At 46.4% G+C, this 20,550-nt stretch overlaps 1 protein-coding gene across 4 annotated transcripts in view; it reads left to right on the top strand.

Annotated features, from left to right (window-relative positions):
• LOC137437664 (platelet-derived growth factor C) overlaps positions 1 to 20,550 on the top strand; it is a 108,639-nt gene that overhangs the window by 16,045 nt on the left and 72,044 nt on the right. For 2 of the 4 annotated variants that reach the window (XM_078766118.1, XM_068132151.2), the window contains exon 1: positions 17,413 to 18,320. The exons of the other annotated variants lie outside the window; for them this stretch is intronic. In XM_078766118.1, coding sequence (XP_078622244.1) covers positions 18,188 to 18,320 — 133 coding nt within the window. In that variant the 5' untranslated portion in view covers positions 17,413 to 18,187. Of the gene's footprint in view, positions 1 to 17,412; positions 18,321 to 20,550 lie in introns of those variants that run through there. 4 annotated transcript variants of the gene reach the window in all.

Below are 20,550 nucleotides of genomic sequence, written 5' to 3'. Positions count from 1 at the left end.
TTCTACAAATTTCAGAAAATTAATTTAAAACACAAAACTAGAATATCTTGGTTGGATAAGTGTCCACCCACCTTATAATAGGAATTGTAAATTAGCTCAGGTGTAACCAGTCACCTTCAAAATCTCACACCAAGTTAATTGACCTCCATCTGTGTTAAATTGTAGTGATTCTGATTATTTCAGAATAAAATCAGCTGTTCCTGTAGGTTTCCCTTGCTGGGTAGTGCTTTTCACAGCAAAGACTCAACCATGAGCACAAAGGAGCTTTCAAAAGACCTCCGGGATAAAGTTGTGGAAAGGCACAGATCAGGGGATGCGTATAAAAATATTTCAAAGGCCTTGAATATCCCTTGAAGCACAGTAAAGACAATCATTAAGAAGCGGAAGGCGTATGGTACCACCAAGACCCTGCCTAGATCAGGCCGTCCCTCCAAACTGGATGACCAAGCAAGGAGGAGACTGATCAGAGGCCACCAAGAGGCCAATGGCAACTTTGAAAAAGCTACAGGCCTTTATGGCAAAGACTGGTCACTATGTGCATGTGACAACAATATCCCAAGCACTCTACAAGTCTGCCCTGTATGGTAGGGTCAAGAAGGAAGCCATTACTCAAAAACGCCCCCCTTGAGTCCCGTTTGAGGTATCCAAAATACCACTCCGGAGATTCTGAAGCCATGTCGCAAAAAAGTTTGTGGTCTGACGAAACCAAGATGGAACTTTTTGGCCTAAATTAAAATGTTATGCTTGCTGCAAACCCAACACAGCACATCACCCAAAAAACACCATCCATACTGTGAAGCATGGTAGGGGCAGCATCATGTTATGGGGATGTTTCTCATCAGCAGGGACTGGGGCACTTGTCGGGATAGAAGGGAAAATGGAAGGAGCAAAATACAGAAAAATGCGAGAGGAAAACCAGCTGCCCTCTGCAAGAAAGCTGAAATTGGGACGGAAGTTCACCTTTCAGCATGACAACGACCCGAAGCACAAAGCCAAAGCTACACTTGAGTGGCTAAAGAACAAAAAAGATAAATATCCTTGAGTGGCCCCGTCAGAGCCCCAACCTGGAATGGAATACTGCTCTCATTTCAATGGAATACTGCTCTCCCCTCTGGGCTGGTGCTCCTGCCTCACACCTAGCTCGTCTTCACGCTGTTGAAACCAAAGCGTTCAGAAACATTGGAATCTCCCGTGATGAAGCTAACTCCAAGGGCCTTTCACTCACTCACCGCAGGCAGGTTGGTGGTCTTTCCGTCTTCCACCAACTCCTCTCTGGCCTTGCCCCCCCCAGCTCTCTCTGGGCTCTGTCCCCCAAATATTCCTACAGATCGTACAAGATCTGCCTGCAACCCTCTTATGGTTAAACTGCCAAAATCAAGACTCTCTGCTCACCTTCACTCCTTCATTCCTCTTTTCTCCCGCCTCTGGAACAAACTCCCTCACTCTCTTCAATCCCACTCCTCCCTCCAGGTCTTTAAAACAGCTGTTCACCACCATCTCTTATCTTCCCCCATCCAAAACCTTGATCTTTTCTACCCCCGCTAATTTCACCCCAAATCCACTTTTTTGAAATACCAACTGCTGTGCTGGAAGTCCTTGGTGTCCTTGTGTTTTATACTTCTCCCACCACCCCCCCACCCCCCTATTCCCACGCCTCCTCCCCCCAAGCCCTCTCCCTCCCACACATCTCCCTGCTCTCAAATGTTGTGTTTGTGTGCTTCCCCTTCTCTCCCCATCTTGTCTTCCGCTCCCTCTTTTTATATATTTTGTTTGTCTGGTTGATTTGTTTGTGAAGTAAATATTAGCTCTTTCACGAGCCTCGATTCAGTATACAAAACCCCCCCCCCCAAAAAAAACCTAAATCCAATCGAAGATCTGTGGCATTATGTGAATATTGCTGTCCATCAACGCTCCCCATGTAACTTGACTGAGCTTGAACAGTTTTGTACAGAATAATGGACAAATATTGCCCAATCAAGGTGTGCAAAGTTGGTAGAGACCTATCCCAATAGACTCACAGGTGTAATTACTGTCAAAGCTGCTTCCACCAAGTATTAACTCAGGGGGGGGGGGGGGGGGGGGGTGGACACTTATCCAACCAAGTTATTATCGTTTTGTATTTTAATTAATTTTCTGAAATTTGTAGAATTTGTTTTTAACTTGGAAGTTGTGGGTTACGATGTGTAAATAAAGGTGGAAAAAGTCTGATTTAATTTAATATCGTTCCAGGTTATAAGGGAACAAAAGGTGAAAATTTTGAAAGGGGGTGTAGACTTTCTATACGCACTGTATAATATACACACACATATTTATATATATAATGGATGTTAATCGTGAGCAGCTCGACAACAGACTTACATTTCAACAGAAGTGAACTGCTCACGCAACCCTGGTCAAGCCTCTAAGCCCCTGGGTTTGGGTGGGATCGTGATGAACCATCAGACACGTTTTGTAAAATGAGGGCCCAATGATGGCTGCTGCTGAACGTCGTGACCGGAGCTCACGGATCTTGGCTCGAGCCACCGCTTGGCAAGATCCAGTGTGTGTGTGTCTTGGCCGATTCGCTTTCCAGGTAAATACCGTAAACCCTTGGACCAATCACACGACTTCCTCCCAACGATGAATTACGGATCACATCCTCGGGTCCTCCGCACGCACCCCTTCCTGCCTCGATCCTTTGTAAGTACTAGAGGTACATAAACGCACACATCAGTACAGAAACGTCAAACAACACCTAAAACCGAATAAAATGTGAAGTGTCTTACAGAAAAGTTTCTACGTACAACGTACCTAATGTAGACGAATGCTTGTTCTTCGCTTTTGTTTAAATTCCCCTCATTTCCTCCAGGTCTTTAGTGTAACTTTACTCCTTTCCTTAACTTTGTATCTCTCTTGGTGTTTTCTTTCTCTTCAACGCTGATCTAAGTTTGTACATAAATTTTATTTTCAACGTAGGAATTTGTACATCAATCACAAATGGGACAAAGACATTAGTATAGATAATTATGTTAGAGTACTCTTACATGAGAAAGGCATAGTGTACCTGGGAAAATCAGAAAAGTCGAGTGTGTGTGTGTGTGTGTGTGTGTGTGTGTGTGTGTGTGTACGTGTGTACATGTATGTATGTGTGTGTCTGTGTATATGTGTGTGCATGTGTCTGTATATACGTGACTGTGTGTGTGTATATATATTATATATGTGTGTGTGTGTGTGTGTGTGTGTGTGTGTGTGTGTGTGTGTGTGTGTGTGTGTGTGTGTGTGTCCTCGTTCATTCATCACAAGTTACTCTCACGTATTTCACTTCATCACCCAGTCCCCTGGTGGGCCACTATGTTGTAATGAGTGGACCTTTTCCCCTCTACTCGAGCAGCCCCTTGAGGCTCCACAGTCGAGACCTCACCTTATATAATCCGAGGTTTACCCTACCGGTTGCTCCAACAAAGCGATGTCAAGCTGCACCACTAGATCTATAACTGAGCTATGTGTACACGCTGCCTACGGTTGGACAGGTGGAACAGGAAAAATGCTTTCTCTGCCAAGGTAAACAATAACAACCATTGTACGTCTCGCACTGTGGGAAGTGAAGTGTTTCCGTTGTGCGGTACGTATTGTGAATGGTTACTTAAAACTTGGAGACAAAAATGTCGCTCTCACATTAACACAGCTTGAGATTACTTCAATCGCTCACCTTGACAAGCCGAGCCTTTGTCTGCTTGGAAAATAAATTATACCGAACGGGATTCCATCTTTAATGCTTCCACATGGGACAGCCGGCTCGACATGATCCACCATATTATATATATAATTATGTAAATCGACGCGATCCACAACAATGGCAGATTCATTGATAGAAGACCCCGTGCAACTTATAGAACTCTCCATCTTCATCATCAATTTCAAAAAATTCTGTCGTTATTTGTTGACTTCTTTTTATTAAATCTCACCTGGATTTTAGTCATGCGAACAGTGTCCGAAGGTAAGTCAGTGAGTGAGTCCGTAAATACTTCAGTCATTATCGCTTGAAACAAACACGATTTTGATGAAACTTGGCCACAAGGTGCATATCTGATACGTAACGAAGGTGTATTGACTGCATCAAAATCTGTGCTCATCGACAGGTTCAAATCAGACGCAAAATGGTAAAAAAAAATTCCTGCGCTAACCTGCAGGGGACGTTGCATTAGCAGCACAGCCACACACTCCGCCAAAAACATGACCTGTAACCTGTAAAAAAAATGACCCATAACCTGTAAAAACATGACCCGTAACCTGTAAAAACATGACCTCTAACTTGTAAAAACATGACCCGTAACCTGTAAAAACATGACCGGTAACCTGCAAAAACATGACCTCTAACTTGTAAAAACGACCTCCAACTTGTAAAAACATGACCCGTAACCTGTAAAAACATGACCCGTAACCTGTAAAACATGACCCGTAACGTAAAAACATGACTAATAACTTGTAAAAATATGACCCGTAACCTGTAAAAACATGACCTCTAACTTGTAAAACCATGACATGTAACCTGGAAAAATATGACCCGTAACCTGTAAAAACATGACCTGTAACCAGTAAAAACATGACCCGTAACTTGTAAAAACATGACCTGTAACCTGTAAAAACATGACCTGTAACCTGTAAAAACATGACCCGTAACCTGTAAAAACATGACCTGTAACCTGTAAAAACATGACCCGTAACCTGTAAAAACCTGACCCGTAACCTGTAAAAACCTCACCTGTAACCTGTAAAAACATGACCCGTAACCTGTAAAAACATGACCCGTAACCTGTAAAAACATGACCCGTAACCTGTAAAAACATGACCCGTAACCTGTAAAAACATGACCCGTAACCTGTAAAAACATGACCCGTAACCTGTAAAAACATGACCCGTAACCTGTAAAAACATGACCCGTAACCTGTAAAAACATGACCCGTAACCTGTGAAAACATGACCAATAACTTGTAATAACATGACCTGTAACTTGTAAAAACATGACCTGTAACCTGTAAAAACATGCCCTATAACTTGTAAAAACATGACCTTTAACCTGTAAAACCATGACATGTAACTTGTAAAAACATGACCTATAACTTGTAATAACATGACCTGTAACTTGTAAAAACATGACCTGTAACCTGTAAAAACATGCCCTATAACTTGTAAAAACATGACCTTTAACCTGTAAAACCATGACATGTAACTTGTAAAAACATGACCTGTAACTTGTAATAACATGACCTGTAACTTGTAAAAACATGACCTGTAGCCTGTAAAAACATGACCCGTAACCTTTAAAAACATGACCCGTAACCTTTAAAAACATGACCCGTAACCTTTAAAAACATGACCCGTAACCTGTAAAAACATGACCTGTAACCTGTAAAAACATGACCCGTAACCTGTAAAAACATATAACTTGTAAAAACATGACCTGCAACCTGTAAAAACATGACCCGTAACCTGTAAAAACATGACCCGTAACCTGTAAAAAGCATGACCTATAACTTGTAAAAACATGACCTGTAACCTGTAAAAATACGACCCGTAACCTGTAAAAACGACCTATAACTTGTAAAAACATGACCTGTAACCTGTAAAAATATGACCTGTAACCTGTAAAAACATGACCTATAACTTGTAATAACATGACCTGTAACTTGTAAAAACATGATCTCTAACTTGTAAAAACGACCTCTAACTTGTAAAAACATGACCCGTAACCTGTAAAAACATGACCCGTAACCTGTAAAAACATGACCCGTAACCTGTAAAAGCATGACCCGTAACCTGTAAAAACATGACCCGTAACCTGTAAAAACATATAACTTGTAAAAACATGACCTGTAACCTGTAAAAACATGACCCGTAACCTGTAAAAACATGACCTGTAAACATGCATCACTGTAATCGGCATCGAGAAGGCTTCCATTCAACCAATCACGTGAGCAGATTCTGGGCATGAACAAAATTTCAATATTCTATGACGTCATTGACTGTTGTTCCTGATCCAGATGAGCTTCAGGGCCTCGTAATAGTCCTATTTATTTAATAAAGTAGTTTGCTGAACGATCGGATGATTGGGAATGAAAAAATACGAGGGGTGTTTAAAACGTTTTCTGAACAGTTACTGATCACGATAGTCCGAGCAAGACTCACCAACGTTGTTTTTTTTTTTACTTGCGACATGTTGCAGGTCTATAACTATAAGAGCTTTGCGTTGCTGTTGTTGTTTGGTGGGATTCTTATTGGGGGGATGGGGGTCGATGTTTGAAATATGCACCCATTGGTCGGACAGCTTCTGGACCACACCCACATCTGTCGCTTGACTCCACCCACTCCTAAAGCTGTTCATCTTTTAAGAGTGATTTCAAAGTGCGTTTTTCCAATCAGCCCGTCACCGGATTTTGTCACAGGTTGTGACCACAGTGAGGTCATTCTTGTTAAATTATAGGCGTATCTTACCGTATTATACTGTACTAATTGATAAGGAAATGCTTTTCCTTGATTAGTAATGATCATGTTGCGGATATGGAACCTAGGGGTTAATAAAACGTTATTATAGCATAGTTATTCCCTTATTGAGTGTCTAGAATAAGTGTGAAGTCATTAATTGTTATGATAAATATATGCATTGTTAATTCGGATAGCAACAATAACGAGCGAGACACCAGTGCCACGAATGATAGTGAGGGTAAAATCTCAAAAAAATGTTTGCGCTAATAAATTCCACATTACTGTGTGATGAATGTCAGGCAGGGACAGCCGGTTCATGCAGAACTTAGGCAAAAAAAACTTGCTGCAACTGACCCCAACTGAAGTAAAGCCGGTAATATTTCTGTGATGTCGATGACAAAACTACAAATGCCGAATCTGCGAATGTCACAGGTGGAAACACTCACATAATGACCTCATTCTACTTTTAAACTCAATCTCTCTATATTTTTATTTCAAATGGCATCATTCCAATCACAAATTAATACTACTAGTGAGGTACCCGTGCTACGCACGGGTGAGAGGCCAGAACCAAACAGACAATGCAGAAACGGCGAATGCTAAAGCATGAAACCAATAAATTCCACATTCCTGTAGCACCTCCAGTCGCACATCAGACATGGACAGCAAGTTCGTGAAGGACTTCCATGAAAAATGTACCCGTTGCAAACAAATGGGTACGTTTGTTCCATACCCAGTCAATGGCGAATCTGCATATGGCGATCCGCGAATTCACGTTGAGAAAGTAGAAACCGTCACGGCATTTCGTCATTCACTTGAACTCGATATCTCTTTCTTCATTCCAAACAGCATAACTCCAATCACAAATTAAATAACATTAATATAAAAAATAAACTTGAAACAACATTCGTGACATAAACAAATATTTAAATCCTGATGTGAAGTTCCATACGGTTGGGTGAATACAATTACGAATTCAAAATCCTACTTGTATTCACTGAATTCCAATCATCAATTGATACTTCAACAAAATGATTAACATGATAAACGTTTAACGATTTAACATTATGATTGAATAATAATAATAATAATAATTCATTTATTTTGTATAGCGCTTTTCCAGAAGCCCAAAGGCGCTTTGACAGAGTGGAAAACATAATGCATAACAATACATGAAAACAACAATTGCAAAAAGACAAGAATCAAGAAAACAAACAGCAGCGATATACGGCATATATATAAGACAAGAATCAAAAAGACAAGACAAGAATCAATAGGGAAATATTTAAAGCAAAAGGAGGGAGAAGGAGAAGAGATAGTCAGGGGTTAAATGCTGTGGGTTGAATGTTGAATGCAGCGTTGAACAGGTGGGTCTTTAGTGATGTTTTGAATGTGGTGAGTGAGGAGGAGTCTCTGATGGTGTGAGGTAGTGAGTTCCAGAGGGTGGGAGCAGCGATGGAGAAGGCCCTGTCCCCCCAGGATCTGAATTTGGTCCGGATGGAGGGGGTCAGGAGGTTGGTACCAGCAGAGCGGAGGTTGCGGGTGGGAGTGTGTCTGGAGAGGAGGTCAGCCAGGTAGGATGGGGCCAGGTTATGGAGGGCTTTGTATGTCAAGAGGAGGATTTTGTACTGGATTCTCTGGGGGATGGGGAGCCAGTGAAGCTTGTAAAGGACGGGGGTGATGTGGTCACGGGTCCGGGAATGAGTGAGTAGACGGGCAGCGGAGTTCTGAATGTATTGGAGTTTATTGGTGATTTTTGAGGGTGAACCATAGAGGAGGCTATTGCAGTAGTCCAGACGGGAGGTGATGAAGGCGTGGATGAGGGTTTCTGCAGCCGTGGAGGAGAGGGATGAGCGGAGACGGGCAATGTTTTTCAGGTGAAAGAAGGCTGACTTTGTGATCTGTTTAGTGTATTTGTCGAAGGAAAGGGTTTGGTCAAAGATGACGCCAAGATTCCGGATGTGAGGGGAGGTGGATACTGGGATACCGTCGATGTTGAGGGCAAAGTTATGGGTGGATTTTGTGAGCGTTTTTGGGCCAATGATGATTATTTCAGATTTATCACAGTTAAGCTTGAGGAAGTTGATTTGAAGCCAGGATTTTATTTCAGTGATGCAGTTTGTCAGGATAGAGTGGGTGTCGGTGGAGACGGACTTGGTGGAGATGAAAAGCTGGATGTCATCAGCGAAGCAGTGGAATTGGAGACCATGACGGCGGATTAAGTGACCGAGCGGGGACAGGTAAAGGATGAAGAGGAGGGGGCCAAGAACTGAACCTTGGGGGACACCTTGGGGGAGGGGAGCAGTGGGGGATTTGCAGTTATTGATGGAGATGAACTGGCATCTGTCAGAGAGGTATGATTTAATCCAAGAGAGGGCAGTGCCGGTGACGTTAAAGGTGGATTCAAGTCGGGTGAGGAGGATAGTGTGATCGATGGTGTCAAAGGCAGCGCTGAGGTCGAGGAGGACGAGAATGTTGAGGTTGCCAGCGTCAGAGGAGAGGAGAAGGTCGTTGGTGATTTTGAGGAGAGCAGTTTCAGTACTGTGGTTGGAGCGGAATCCGGATTGGAATGTTTCATACAAGTTATTGGCAGAGAGATGATGTTTGAGTTGAGTGGCTACAGCACGTTCCAAAACTTTTGACAGAAAGGGTAGGTTGGAGATGGGTCTGAAGTTGTTTAGGGTGTCAGGGTTTAGACCAGGTTTTTTTAGAATGGGGGTAACAGCAGCAATTTTGAGGGAAGGTGGGACGATGCCTGTAGACAGGGAGGAGTTTATTGTTGCAATGATAAGTGGAGAGAGAGCAGGGAGGGAGGCTTTGACAAAGCTGGAGGGGATGGGGTCAAGAGTGCAGGTGGCAGTTTTCATTCCTATGAGGAGTTCAGAGAGGTCAGTAGGAGAGATTGGGGAGAACCGAGACAGGGGATGGCAGGACAAGGGGGGGCAGGTGGTTGGAGGGGGAGCGGGTGCGGCGGTGGTCAAGCTGTTGTAGATGTTGTCAATTTTGCGTTGGAAGAAAGAGAGGAAGGAGATGCAGTTGTCTACTGTGAATGACTGGGTGGTGGTGTTCAGGGGGCGGAGGAGTTTGTTTATTGTCGAGAAGAGTGCTTTTGGGTTTCCGGAGCCAGAGTGGATAATTTGAGAGTAGTAGGCAGAGCGGGCGCGGGAGAGGGCATCTTTGTAGTGTTGTATGTGGTCCTTGTAGGCTTGGGAGTGAACTGTGAGACCCGTTTTATTGCGGAGTCTTTCAAGTTGGCGAGCACGAGTTTTCATCAGGTGGAGTTCAGGGGTAAACCAGGGAGCAGAATGGGTGAAAGAAACTGTTTTGGTTTTTACAGGCGCAAGCTGGTCAAGGCAGGAGGAGAGAGTGTGGTTGTAGTAGTCAGTGAGGTCGGAAGGGGTGTGGAGGTCAATGAAGGGAGAAGTGGACATTTTTTCAGAGAGGGTGGATGAGAATGAGGTAGGTGAAAGAGCGTTTAGCTTACGGAAGTTGATTGTGCGATAATGCCTTGGTGTTGGGGCGGGGATGTTGATGGTCAGAGTGATGGCTAAGTGGTCAGAGAGGGTGAGGTCGGAGCCATAGAGATGGTGCAAATTTAATCCAGTGGAGCAGACAAGGTCCAAAATGTGACCACGGATATGGGTAGGAAAGTCGACATGTTGAGTGAGGTTAAAGCAGGTGAGTAAATCAGTGAAGTCAGTGGTTATTGTGGAGTCAGTGGAGTCCATGTGGATATTGAAATCACCAAGGAGGAGGATTGAGGGGGAGAGGGAACATAGCTGGGTCAGAAAGTAGGAGAAGTCAGACAGGAATGATGGGTGTGGTTTGGGAGGGCGGTAGACGACAGCCATGACTGACTGCGTGTGACCAGAGAGTTTTAAAGCCAGGTGTTCAAATGATGGAGCAGATGAGATGGAGATGAGGTTGGTCTTGATGTCTTGACGGTGGATAACGGCAATTCCACCACCTCGGCCCTCCGAGCGTGGTTTATTGACGTAGGAATATCCACTGGGTGTGGTGAGGTTGAGTGTGTAGTAGTCCAGAGGTTGTTGCCAGGTTTCGGTGAGACAGAGAAAGTCCAGTTTGTTATCCAGGATGTATTCGTTCAGGATGAGGCATTTATTGTTGAGGGACCGGGTGTTGAACAGGGTGAGCTTGATGTTGTTTTGAACAGCAGGGATGAATTCAGGTGATTTAGCCAGGGTTCGTAGGCAAGAGGTGCGATCGTGTGGGTTGCTGTGACCAGGTGCGCTGGGACGAAGAGTGAGAGTGCGCTGAGCCGACCAGAGGACGGGGATGGAGTGACCTGATTGCGAATAAACAAACTTGCGACCGGAGCCACGGTGAATGTACCTGGGTCGTCGGAGGAGTCCATTTGATTTGATGGCAGAGATGCATGATGGGTTGGAGCGGGTATTGAGCAGAAGAAGCCTTGCGGCGGAGTACTTCAGAGCCATGCCAGGCAGGAGCGAAGGGACGAGTACGAGGCCAAGGTCGAGGAGGCAAAGCGGCAAACGCAGCGGCAAACGCAGCGGCAAACGACTGCAGCCGCTAATCAAGACCACAAGACTAATCAAGACCCAAAATATCGTTGTGATCGGTTGAGCCGTTTTTGGTTGAATGATGGTTGTATTTGGATATTATCAAACCCGCGCATTGCCATCATCTGTCCACTTCCGCATTCGCGGCAGGTTCATAATTGTCATCAAAATCTAAACAGTATTTGTAGAATTTCAATAAAAGCCACACCACTGTTCATATCGGTAAATATTATTCCATCGTGTTTGGAAAAACTGGAAAACTTTGAAAAATTGGAAAAACAATAAAGCCTATTTTACTCCCAGGGGTCCCAGGAATACCCTCCCAAAATATCGTTGTGATCGGTTGAGCCGTTTTTGCGGTACCTTCGAATGGACAGACAGACATTTGGTGAATATAGTAAGATAACATTGATATAACAAAATACAATGTTACAAACACTCATGAGGTAAACAAATATTTAAATCTGTTCTGACACATAGGGAGCATTTTTGTACTGGTGGAAACTCAAAATCATAATTGTATTGAGGAAACTCAAAATCGTAATTGTATTGAGGAAAATCAAAATCGTAATTGTATGTAACCTCCCATCCACCTTAGGAGACCGGCTGGGACCCAAAACATTCCACAGAAAGTTTTCGGGGCTAGCCCCAAAACTAAAGGAGTAGTTTGGGGATGGATGGACAGTCAGACTCTGCTGGCTGTTAAATGTGATTTAAATGTGTTTGTTGTCCCCAAACCTCCCCACCCCCATTCTCCCTGCCCCATCCTCGCTTGGTCGGGCCAGGGGTCATGCACACATAGCGGGGGAAGTGAGGAGATGCTCCCTTAACTTTAAAGAAGGATTTAAGGAAAAACGTAAGGATATTCATATATGCAATCATCCTCAACTTAAGGATGTCCTTAAAGGAAAAGTTAAGGAAATACTTAAGTAAATCCTCAAATCTGTCCTTAAGGATGGTTTATGCAACCAGGTCTAGATATTTAAGATCTTGTTTTGTTGATGGTCTGTTCCTGGGTGCACATTGGATTATGGGTTAATTATATTGTTCCAGTTGTGTTTTAGGTTCTACTACAAGGGGGAGCCTCATTTCCTCCTGGACTATCAGACGTGAGGCCACCAAGCATAGATAACTCTGCCATCCGACGGGTTGCTAATCAATCCAATCGTGAAGAATGCCAATTAGTCGACCAAATGTTGTTGTTTTTTTGTGATTGATGCCTCTTACACGAGCCTCGATCTTGTATACAAAAAAAATAAAATCTTCCAGGGTCCTCCGTCTAATTACCATTTACCTGGGAGTGACGTGGCTTTCTAACCGGGTTCGTGGCTTCGATGTGCACTGATCTCACCTTAGATTTTAATCAGATGCAGCCGAGCGGAACTGCCAGTGCACACTGGATATAGTCTGGATCCAATGTGTGGGAACTGAAATGTCCTGGCTATCACTAGGTACAGGCTATACTAGACCAATGAAGGAAATGGCATGTACTGGCAGATCGGAAATATAAGATTATTGTGAGTAATTATTTACAGGGGAGCGAGGAAAGGTATGTGGTACAGTTATACAGAGTTTATTCACGAGGTAAGACAGCAGGGCTAAAGACAGTATTTGTGTGGTGCAGCATAAAACAATAGGGTATGCCTGTGCTGTGATATAAAAGAGACATAGTGCAGAGTTAACCCGTCTAATTATCCCACATATTACAATCTTATTAACATAGCATTGGTGCCAACTGTCGTGTCCTTCACTTTCCTGCACTATGGAATGGGAAATGGGGAAAATAGCTGGTTGAGCTATTTTAGTTATGGACTAGATTATTGCTGATCCACTGGTCTCCTCCCATCATGTTCGGATTCAGCACCCAGGTCAGCACCTTTGTCAGCTCATCTACCTCCCTGACTGGAACTCCGCTATCAGCCAGAGCGGCAAACTGTGGACTTGTCCACAGGAAACGTAGACTCATACTCTCCAGCCAGATCAGATTTGTAGACTCCAGACCTACTAATGAACCATAGGCCAGACCCAACCAGACTCACTCACCACTGACTGATCGCTGCCTTTATCTGCCTGGAGTGGGGAGGTGCTAGCCAGTGGTCATGCTCCGTCTCCTCCAGGTGTGGCTGCTGGGGGCAAGGTTAATGTGCTGCTCTTTTTGGTTGTGTCGTGGTGTGTCCATTGGCCCCGTCGAGCCGCTTTCCTGACATCATCTTTGCCACCAGGCTGCCGTTCTCGCATGGTCTTCAATGGTTCATTAACCTGGCAATGGCTCTGAGCTCCTCACCTTTTTTCTTTTTTTTGTATACAAGATCGAGACTTGTGTCGGAGCTAACATCACTCACAAAAAAAAAAATGACACACAAAACATGCAATAAAGGGAGCGGGAGACAAGATGGGAAGAGAGAGGGAAGCACACAAGTACAAAAGCAGAGAAAAGGGACATCTTCATCTGTGGGAGGGAGAGGGCTTGTGGCGACGAGGCATGGGAAGGTGGGGGTGGGGGGGGGGAGGGGGTCGGAGAGGTATAAAAAACATGGACACTGCTAGAACTTCCAGGATTTGAATTAATGGGGGTAGAAGAGATCAAGGTTTTGGATGGGGAAAGATAAGAGATGGTGGTGAACAGCTGTTTTAAAGATCTGGAGGGAGGAGTGGGATTGAAGAGAGTGAGGGAGCTTGTTTCAGAGATGGGAGTGAAGAGGAATGAACGGGTGAAGGTGAGCAGAGAGTCTTGATTTTGTCAATTACACCAGAAGAGGGTTGCTGGCAGATCCTGAGCGACCTGTAGGAATATTTGGGGGACAGAGCACAGACAGAGCTGGGGGAGCTAGGCCGGATAGGAGTTGGTAGAAGACAGAAAGACCACCTACCTGCCGACGGTGAGTGAGTGAAAGACCCTCGGAGTTAGCTTAATTGCGGGAGATTCCAATGATTCTGAAAGCTTTGGTTTCAACAGCGTGAAGAGGAGCTCGGTGTGAGGCAGGAGCACCAGCCCATAGGGGAGAACAGTATTCCATTGAGCTGCGGATGAAAGCCTTGTTCGGAGAGTTGTTATACCCTTCGTCCCGCCCATGGTACACAAAATCTTGTGGTGAGGCAGTTACCCTGAAACAACTTGCCTTCGCCGCCTGGAAGGCTAATCCAACGGAAGGAAATCTCATTTCCTTTTACAAAGCCCGGAACAAGTGTGTGTCCACCCTCAGGAGAGCCAGGAAACAATATCTCTCCACTATCAAGGCTGAACTCTCAAACCTGTCTCCCTCTTCCAAATCCTGGTGGCATCTTGTCAAATCTGTTTCTGGTGTTTGTTGCCCTTTCATCCCCTCCCTTACCTCAAATGGCGACACAGCTGACTCCGCATGTGAAAAAGCTGAATGCCTCAACTATTTGTTTGCCTCAAAATGTTGTGTCCCAAACCCGTTCCTCTCTGTACCCACCATACCCAGTCATACCCAGCTGCTCCTGGACTCTGTGTTTCTCCTGACAAGGTGGAGAAGTTTTTGTCAAACCTCGATTCTGATTCTGCAACTGGACCAGACGGCATCAGCCCACAGGTCCTAAAATCCTGCTCTGCCGCTCTATCTCACCCTCTCTCTGTTCTTTTCACCCTCTCTTTTGCTCAAGGTCATCTGCCATCAGCTTGGAAATCAGCCAACATGACAGCTTTACACAAAAAATGTGCAAAAACAGATCCTTGCAACGACAGACCAATCAGCCTGCTCCCAATAATCAGCAAGGTCATGGAATCAATCATCGCTTCTGACATCAAATCCTTCCTCTTCTTCAATGGCTTGATCTCGGATCATCATTTTGGATTCAGACCAGGTCATTCTACTCTGCACATGCTGCTTCTACTGTCTCAACAATGGATGGAGGTCCTTAATGCCAAACAGGAATTCAAAGCTGTCTCTCTCGACATATCACGTGCCTTCGATACGGTCTGGCACCCTGCTCTGCTCACCAAACTCTCCTCCTATGGTATCCATGGAAATCTCCACGCATGGCTTGCGGACTTCCTCTCTGGTCGTAGTCAACGTGTGGCCCTGAATGGTTTTCTCTCATCTCCCCTTCCTGTTCAGGCTGTAGTTTTCCAAGGCAGTGTTCTGGGCCCTTTGCTTTTTCTGATCTTCATCAATGATCTCTCCGACTCTGGAAAATCCTCTCCATCTCTTTGCTGATGACTCCACTCTCTGCCGCTCCATACCTCATCCCTCCGATCGGCAGTCTGCAGCCTCCTCCCTCTCTGCAGACCTGGACAAAATCAGACTCGTGAAATAAGTGGAACATGTCTTTCAATCCTAACAAATCTCACACTCAATATGTCTCTCCGAAAAGACCGACTGGACAACCCTCCCATCTACTTTCTCAACAATCCTCTCCAAGAAGTTCTGTCACTCGAGCTTTTGGGTCTCTCTATCTGCCATGATCTTTCCTAGGAAAACCACATTTCCAAGCTGGCCTCCAAAGCCAGTCGCCGACTGGGCATCCTCCATTGTGCGAAGTCCTTTCTTGGCACACCTGAGCTCCTCACCACATGCAAGGCTTTCATCCGCAGCTCAATGGAACACTGTTCTCCCCTCTGGGCCGGTGCTCCTGCCTCACACCTAGCTCATCTTCACGCTGTTAAAACCAAAGCTTTCAGAATCATTGGAATCTCCTGCGATGAAGCTAACTCCGAGGGCCTTTCACTCACTCACCACAAGCAGGTTGGTGGTCTTTGTCTTCTACCGACTGCTCTCCGGCCTTGCTCCCCCAGCTCTCTCTGTGCTCTGTCCCCCAAATATTCCTACAGGTCGCAAAAATTCCTTGCTCTGTCCCCCAAATATTCCTTGACGCCCTTCGAGAAGATTCGGCTGGGCGGGGTTGTAGTATCTGGGTACCGTCGGCGATTGTTGTTTTGATTATGTGCCGAATGGTTGGGTGGTCGAGTAAATTTTATAAGAACAAAGGGAAAAAAATCACAGAGGCAGTTACACACTGGGAATTTATCCTTATGCCCTAACTAATTCACATAGCTCCACCCCTCGCATGGAGACACATAAATGCTTACATGGACATCTGGCCCTAACTTAAACCCCCCTCACACCGGCCTTACGGGGTCGTTACGACGTTTATGGCGGCGTTGCGGCGAAAAAAAAATCGTGCACAACCGGGAGCATTCCTTGTGGCACCTGGGACATCCTCAACGCTTCCTGGAGCATTCGTATGGATCCTTAAGCGTCCGGGAGGGGTCGTAGTTTCTTACGAGAGTTTTGGTCCAGACCAAAACTCTCGTAAGACAATTACGACAGTGCTACGGAAATCTAGACCGCAACGCTTCCTCAACGCCTCCTCAACGCTTCCGCAACTGTCGTAACACCACCGTAAGACTCCGTAAGGCCATCTTAACCATCAGCAAGGATTCTCCCTCTCCTTGGACTCTCTGGGCAGCGGGTGCTCCGTCCATGGCTCTTCTGGATAGGTCTTGCCCCCTTGGAAGTCAGCAGCAGAATGAGGGGAGAGCGGGGGGGGGGGGCCCGTTTTTATATTCTGGGCCGGGAACCGTAAGGAACCGCAAGCAAACGTAGAGGCACCGTATCTCCGCCGTGTATATCCACAACGAAGCCATAGCAGTCCATACTAAACCGTAATAAACCGCTGTGAATCGGTCACGGTCAAGCAAAATCCTCTCCCGGGTGTTCACGATTTTGCTCAAAAAATCGCAACGCTGCCGTAGAAAGAACATCCGTGGACGTCCGTGGACGTGCTAAACATACACTCTCTCCTCATTCTGCTGCTGACTTCTAAGGGGGCAAGACCTATCCAGGAGAGCCATGGACGGAGCACCCGCTGCCCAGAGAGTCCAAGGAGAGGGAGAATCCTTGCGGATGGTTAAGATGGCCTTACGGAGTCTTACGGTGGTGTTACGGCATCCGTCTAAGTCCGTGGACGTGCTAAACGTACACAATTCTATCTCGACTAAGGTATTTCATTACCTACTCTCCACACACATAACAATATATATGATGCCAAATTTCCCATTTTTGACGTTGAATGGTTTTGGAGAAGAAGATCTCCAATTTTTTCCCTTTAATCCAATATGGCTGCCATACCATGTGTCCTATGGGCGGTGACATCAGACTTGTCAACAAAATCTTATCCATTTGCACACCCCTATTCACACTTTATTAAACCCTCACATGCCTTGGTGTTTAAGTTATTGAAGTGGTTATCGATTTATAATTAATTATTTTCATGATGATTGATTAATCGGAGAATCTAGTTTGAGATAATTATATCATTTATATCTCCCCTTGAACCCTTTTGCCCCCACCCCCTCACTCCTCTCCTCGTCCACCCACACCCGTCAGTGTATATATGTGAAAGCTCATCACTCATGGCATAACTCGCCTGAAGGTTTGTTGGGAGCTCTGATATCGTTTGTGTTTTTGTCTCGGCTTGTTTGGTCCAACAGTTGGAGTTCCATTCTCATTCCGACGATAAACTGTAACCCAGGTGCTTCGCGGGCAGGTCCTGCTTCGGCGGATGTTAAGCCGGTTGTCCTCTGTGTTCGCAGACGGCGAATTTTTTACTTTTCGAAAAGAGTCGGTCATTGTGCGCCGGTACTTTGACCAAATTCCCACCTTGATCTATACGCGGGACGCTGCGCTATCAGCCGCGCCCACAGGAACGACGCCCCCAGGTGGTGCACGCGGCTTCTTCCATCGAAGGCTTCGGGTGTACCGGAGGGTCGCGCGGGGGTTTCCTCTCCGACGTGCGAGACCCTCCGGAGGCAACGACCGCCGCAGCTAGAGGTCGCGCTTCGAGCGCCGCCGGGTCACGGGCGACCGGTGCTCGGGCGTCGCGCGGCTCGGCTCGAGCTCCTGGTCCTGGCTCGGAGCCAGTGGGTATCCCGGGCCAAGCAGCGCACGGGGAGAGACACGGACAGAGGGAAAGGCGTGCGCCCGGAATGCCGCATATATTGCCTGCTCGGACCTGCCTGCCACCGAGAGCCGACTCGGCGAGCTGCAAATAGACCCGGACCTTCTCTCCTCCCACTCGGCCCCGCTCCCAACCCCCGATCGGATCTCGACCGAAGGGCTAAACAAACCGCGGCGTTTCATCCCGGGCGCGGCTGCCTCGCTCTGCGCCGATGAGCGACGACGCGCCGCGCTGAGCATCCCGCAGGGGGCAGGACGGACAGCATGGCCGCGCGTCGTCTCGTCCAGGTTACCTCGCTGCTGGCGCTGGCTGGGCTGCACGTACGGGCAGGTGATACGATCCTCGGGCACGGGGATTACGCGCAGGTTATGAGCAGCGCGGGGAAACCTCGTAACGGTAAGTGGGGGGCACACGAACGGGGCTCGTATGCGCTCTACCTAGATAGCTTACCTGTGCGCGTGGGGGCGATGGGTAAATGAACACACTCATCCTCTACCTGTGCACCTGGTGGCGCCATGCTGCCTGATCATCTTGTACGCTCACGTGCCACCGGGAATTCGATGTAAATCCGCACAATTTGCTATTTCTTCGTCGTTTTCAGGACATTTTGTTTTACAATAACTTGTAGCCTAATGTCCTGGAAAAGGCGCAATTTTACCGAAAAGCTGGTGGTGTCTTGTAGTGAAAGGTGTCGTCATGCTCACCCGATGACGTAGTTACTCCGCGTCGAGGTCTCGGCCAACACGAGCGCAGATTTCGATGTAGGGGGGCCTATGGCATAATGTGCTAGCAGGCGGGACAACCGGCTTAACGGCCATGACACAACCCCATTCATACTTGCGCCGGTTCGGGGTCCACGGGTCCGTGTGGCGCTTGGCAGGTTCGCCTTGGCCCCGAGTCTGGCCTGCAAGTGCCAATGGAAACGTGTCTGTGTTAATATGGGATCGGATTGAATCGGAACATTGTTCGGGGGTGTACACCATAGTTATGTGGTTTATACTATAGTTCGGGGGTGTATACTATCGTTCGGGGGTGTATACTATAGTTCGGGGGTGTATACTATAGTTTGGGGGTGTATACCATAGTTAGGGGGTGTATACTATAGTTCGGGGGTGTATACTATAGTTCGGGGGTGTATACCATAGTTCGGGGGTGTATACCATAGTTAGGGGGTGTATACCATAGTTATGGGGTGTATACCATAGTTAGGGGGTGTATACCATAGTTAGGGGGTGTATACCATAGTTAGGGGGTGTATACCATAGTTCGGGGGTGTACACCATAGTTCGGGGGTGTATACCATAGTTAGGGGGTGTATACCATAGTTAGGGGGTGTATACCATAGTTCGGGGGTGTACACCATAGTTCGGGGGTGTACACCATAGTTCGGGGGTGTATACCATAGTTCGGGGGTGTACACCATAGTTCGGGGGTGTACACCATAGTTCGGGGGGTGTACGCCATAGTTCGGGGGGTGTACGCCATAGTTCGGGGGTGTACGCCATAGTTCGGGGGTGTACGCCATAGTTCGCGGGTGTATGCCATAGTTCGGGGGTGTACGCCATAGTTCGGGGGTGTACACCATAGTTCGGGGGTGTACACCATAGTTCGGGGGTGTATACCATAGTTCGGGGGTGTACACCATTGTTTGGGGGTGCATACCATAGTTCGGGGGTGTATACCATAGTTCGGGGGTGTATACCATAGTTCGGGGGTGTATACCATAGTTCGGGGGTGTATACCATAGTTCGGGAGTGTATACCATAGTTCGGGGGTGTATACCATAGTTCCGGTGTGTATACCATAGTTCGGGGTTGTATACCATAGTTCGGGGTTGTATACCATAGTTCGGGGGTGTACACCATAGTTCGGGGGTGTACACCATAGTTCGGGGGTGTACACCATAGTTCGGGGGTGTACACCATAGTTCGGGGGGTGTACACCATAGTTCGGGGGTGTATACCATAGTTCGGGGGAGTATACCATAGTTCGGGGGTGTATACCATAGTTCGGGAGTGTACACCATAGTTCGGGGGTGTACACCATAGTTCGGGGGTGTACACCATTGTTCGGGGGTGTATACCATAGTTCCGGTGTGTATACCATAGTTCGGGGGTGTATACCATAGTTCGGGGGTGTACACCATAGTTCGGCTCAAATGTGCAAAACCTCGCAAGGTGGACGACCTTGTTGGTCTACATGGCCTGATTGGTGGCCCCCGCAGTGGGGAACAAGGTGTTGCTGACCTATCGGAAAATAAGGGTGGGAAAAGGGTGCGAGGAATGCAGGGAAAGGGACTGCGACAGAGGTCAGGGGTCAAAGATGAAAGGGCCTGGGTGCAAGATCAAGTGTTAAATGTGGGTGCGGAGATCGTCTTAGACTTAGACTCTTGGTCTTGGGCAGAGGTCAATAATATCTAAGGGACCGCATGGAAGATGAGCTGTGAAAGGTCAAGGGTCAAATAGCAAAGGGAGTTCTGAGATATGAAGAAGAAGATGAGGGAATACAGTAGCACAAATTAATTTTAAAAAATTTAAACGGGAGGAAATCAGGAAATTAATTAATATTAAAATATATGGAAAAATAAGTATTTAATTAGGATATGTATTAATTAAATAACTAGGGT

This window comes from Myxine glutinosa, chromosome 12 (assembly GCF_964187855.1).
Source record: "Myxine glutinosa chromosome 12, kmMyxGlut1.1, whole genome shotgun sequence".
In the NCBI taxonomy this organism is placed as follows: domain Eukaryota; kingdom Metazoa; phylum Chordata; class Myxini; order Myxiniformes; family Myxinidae; genus Myxine; species Myxine glutinosa.
This window is presented reverse-complemented; position numbering and strand designations above follow the sequence as displayed.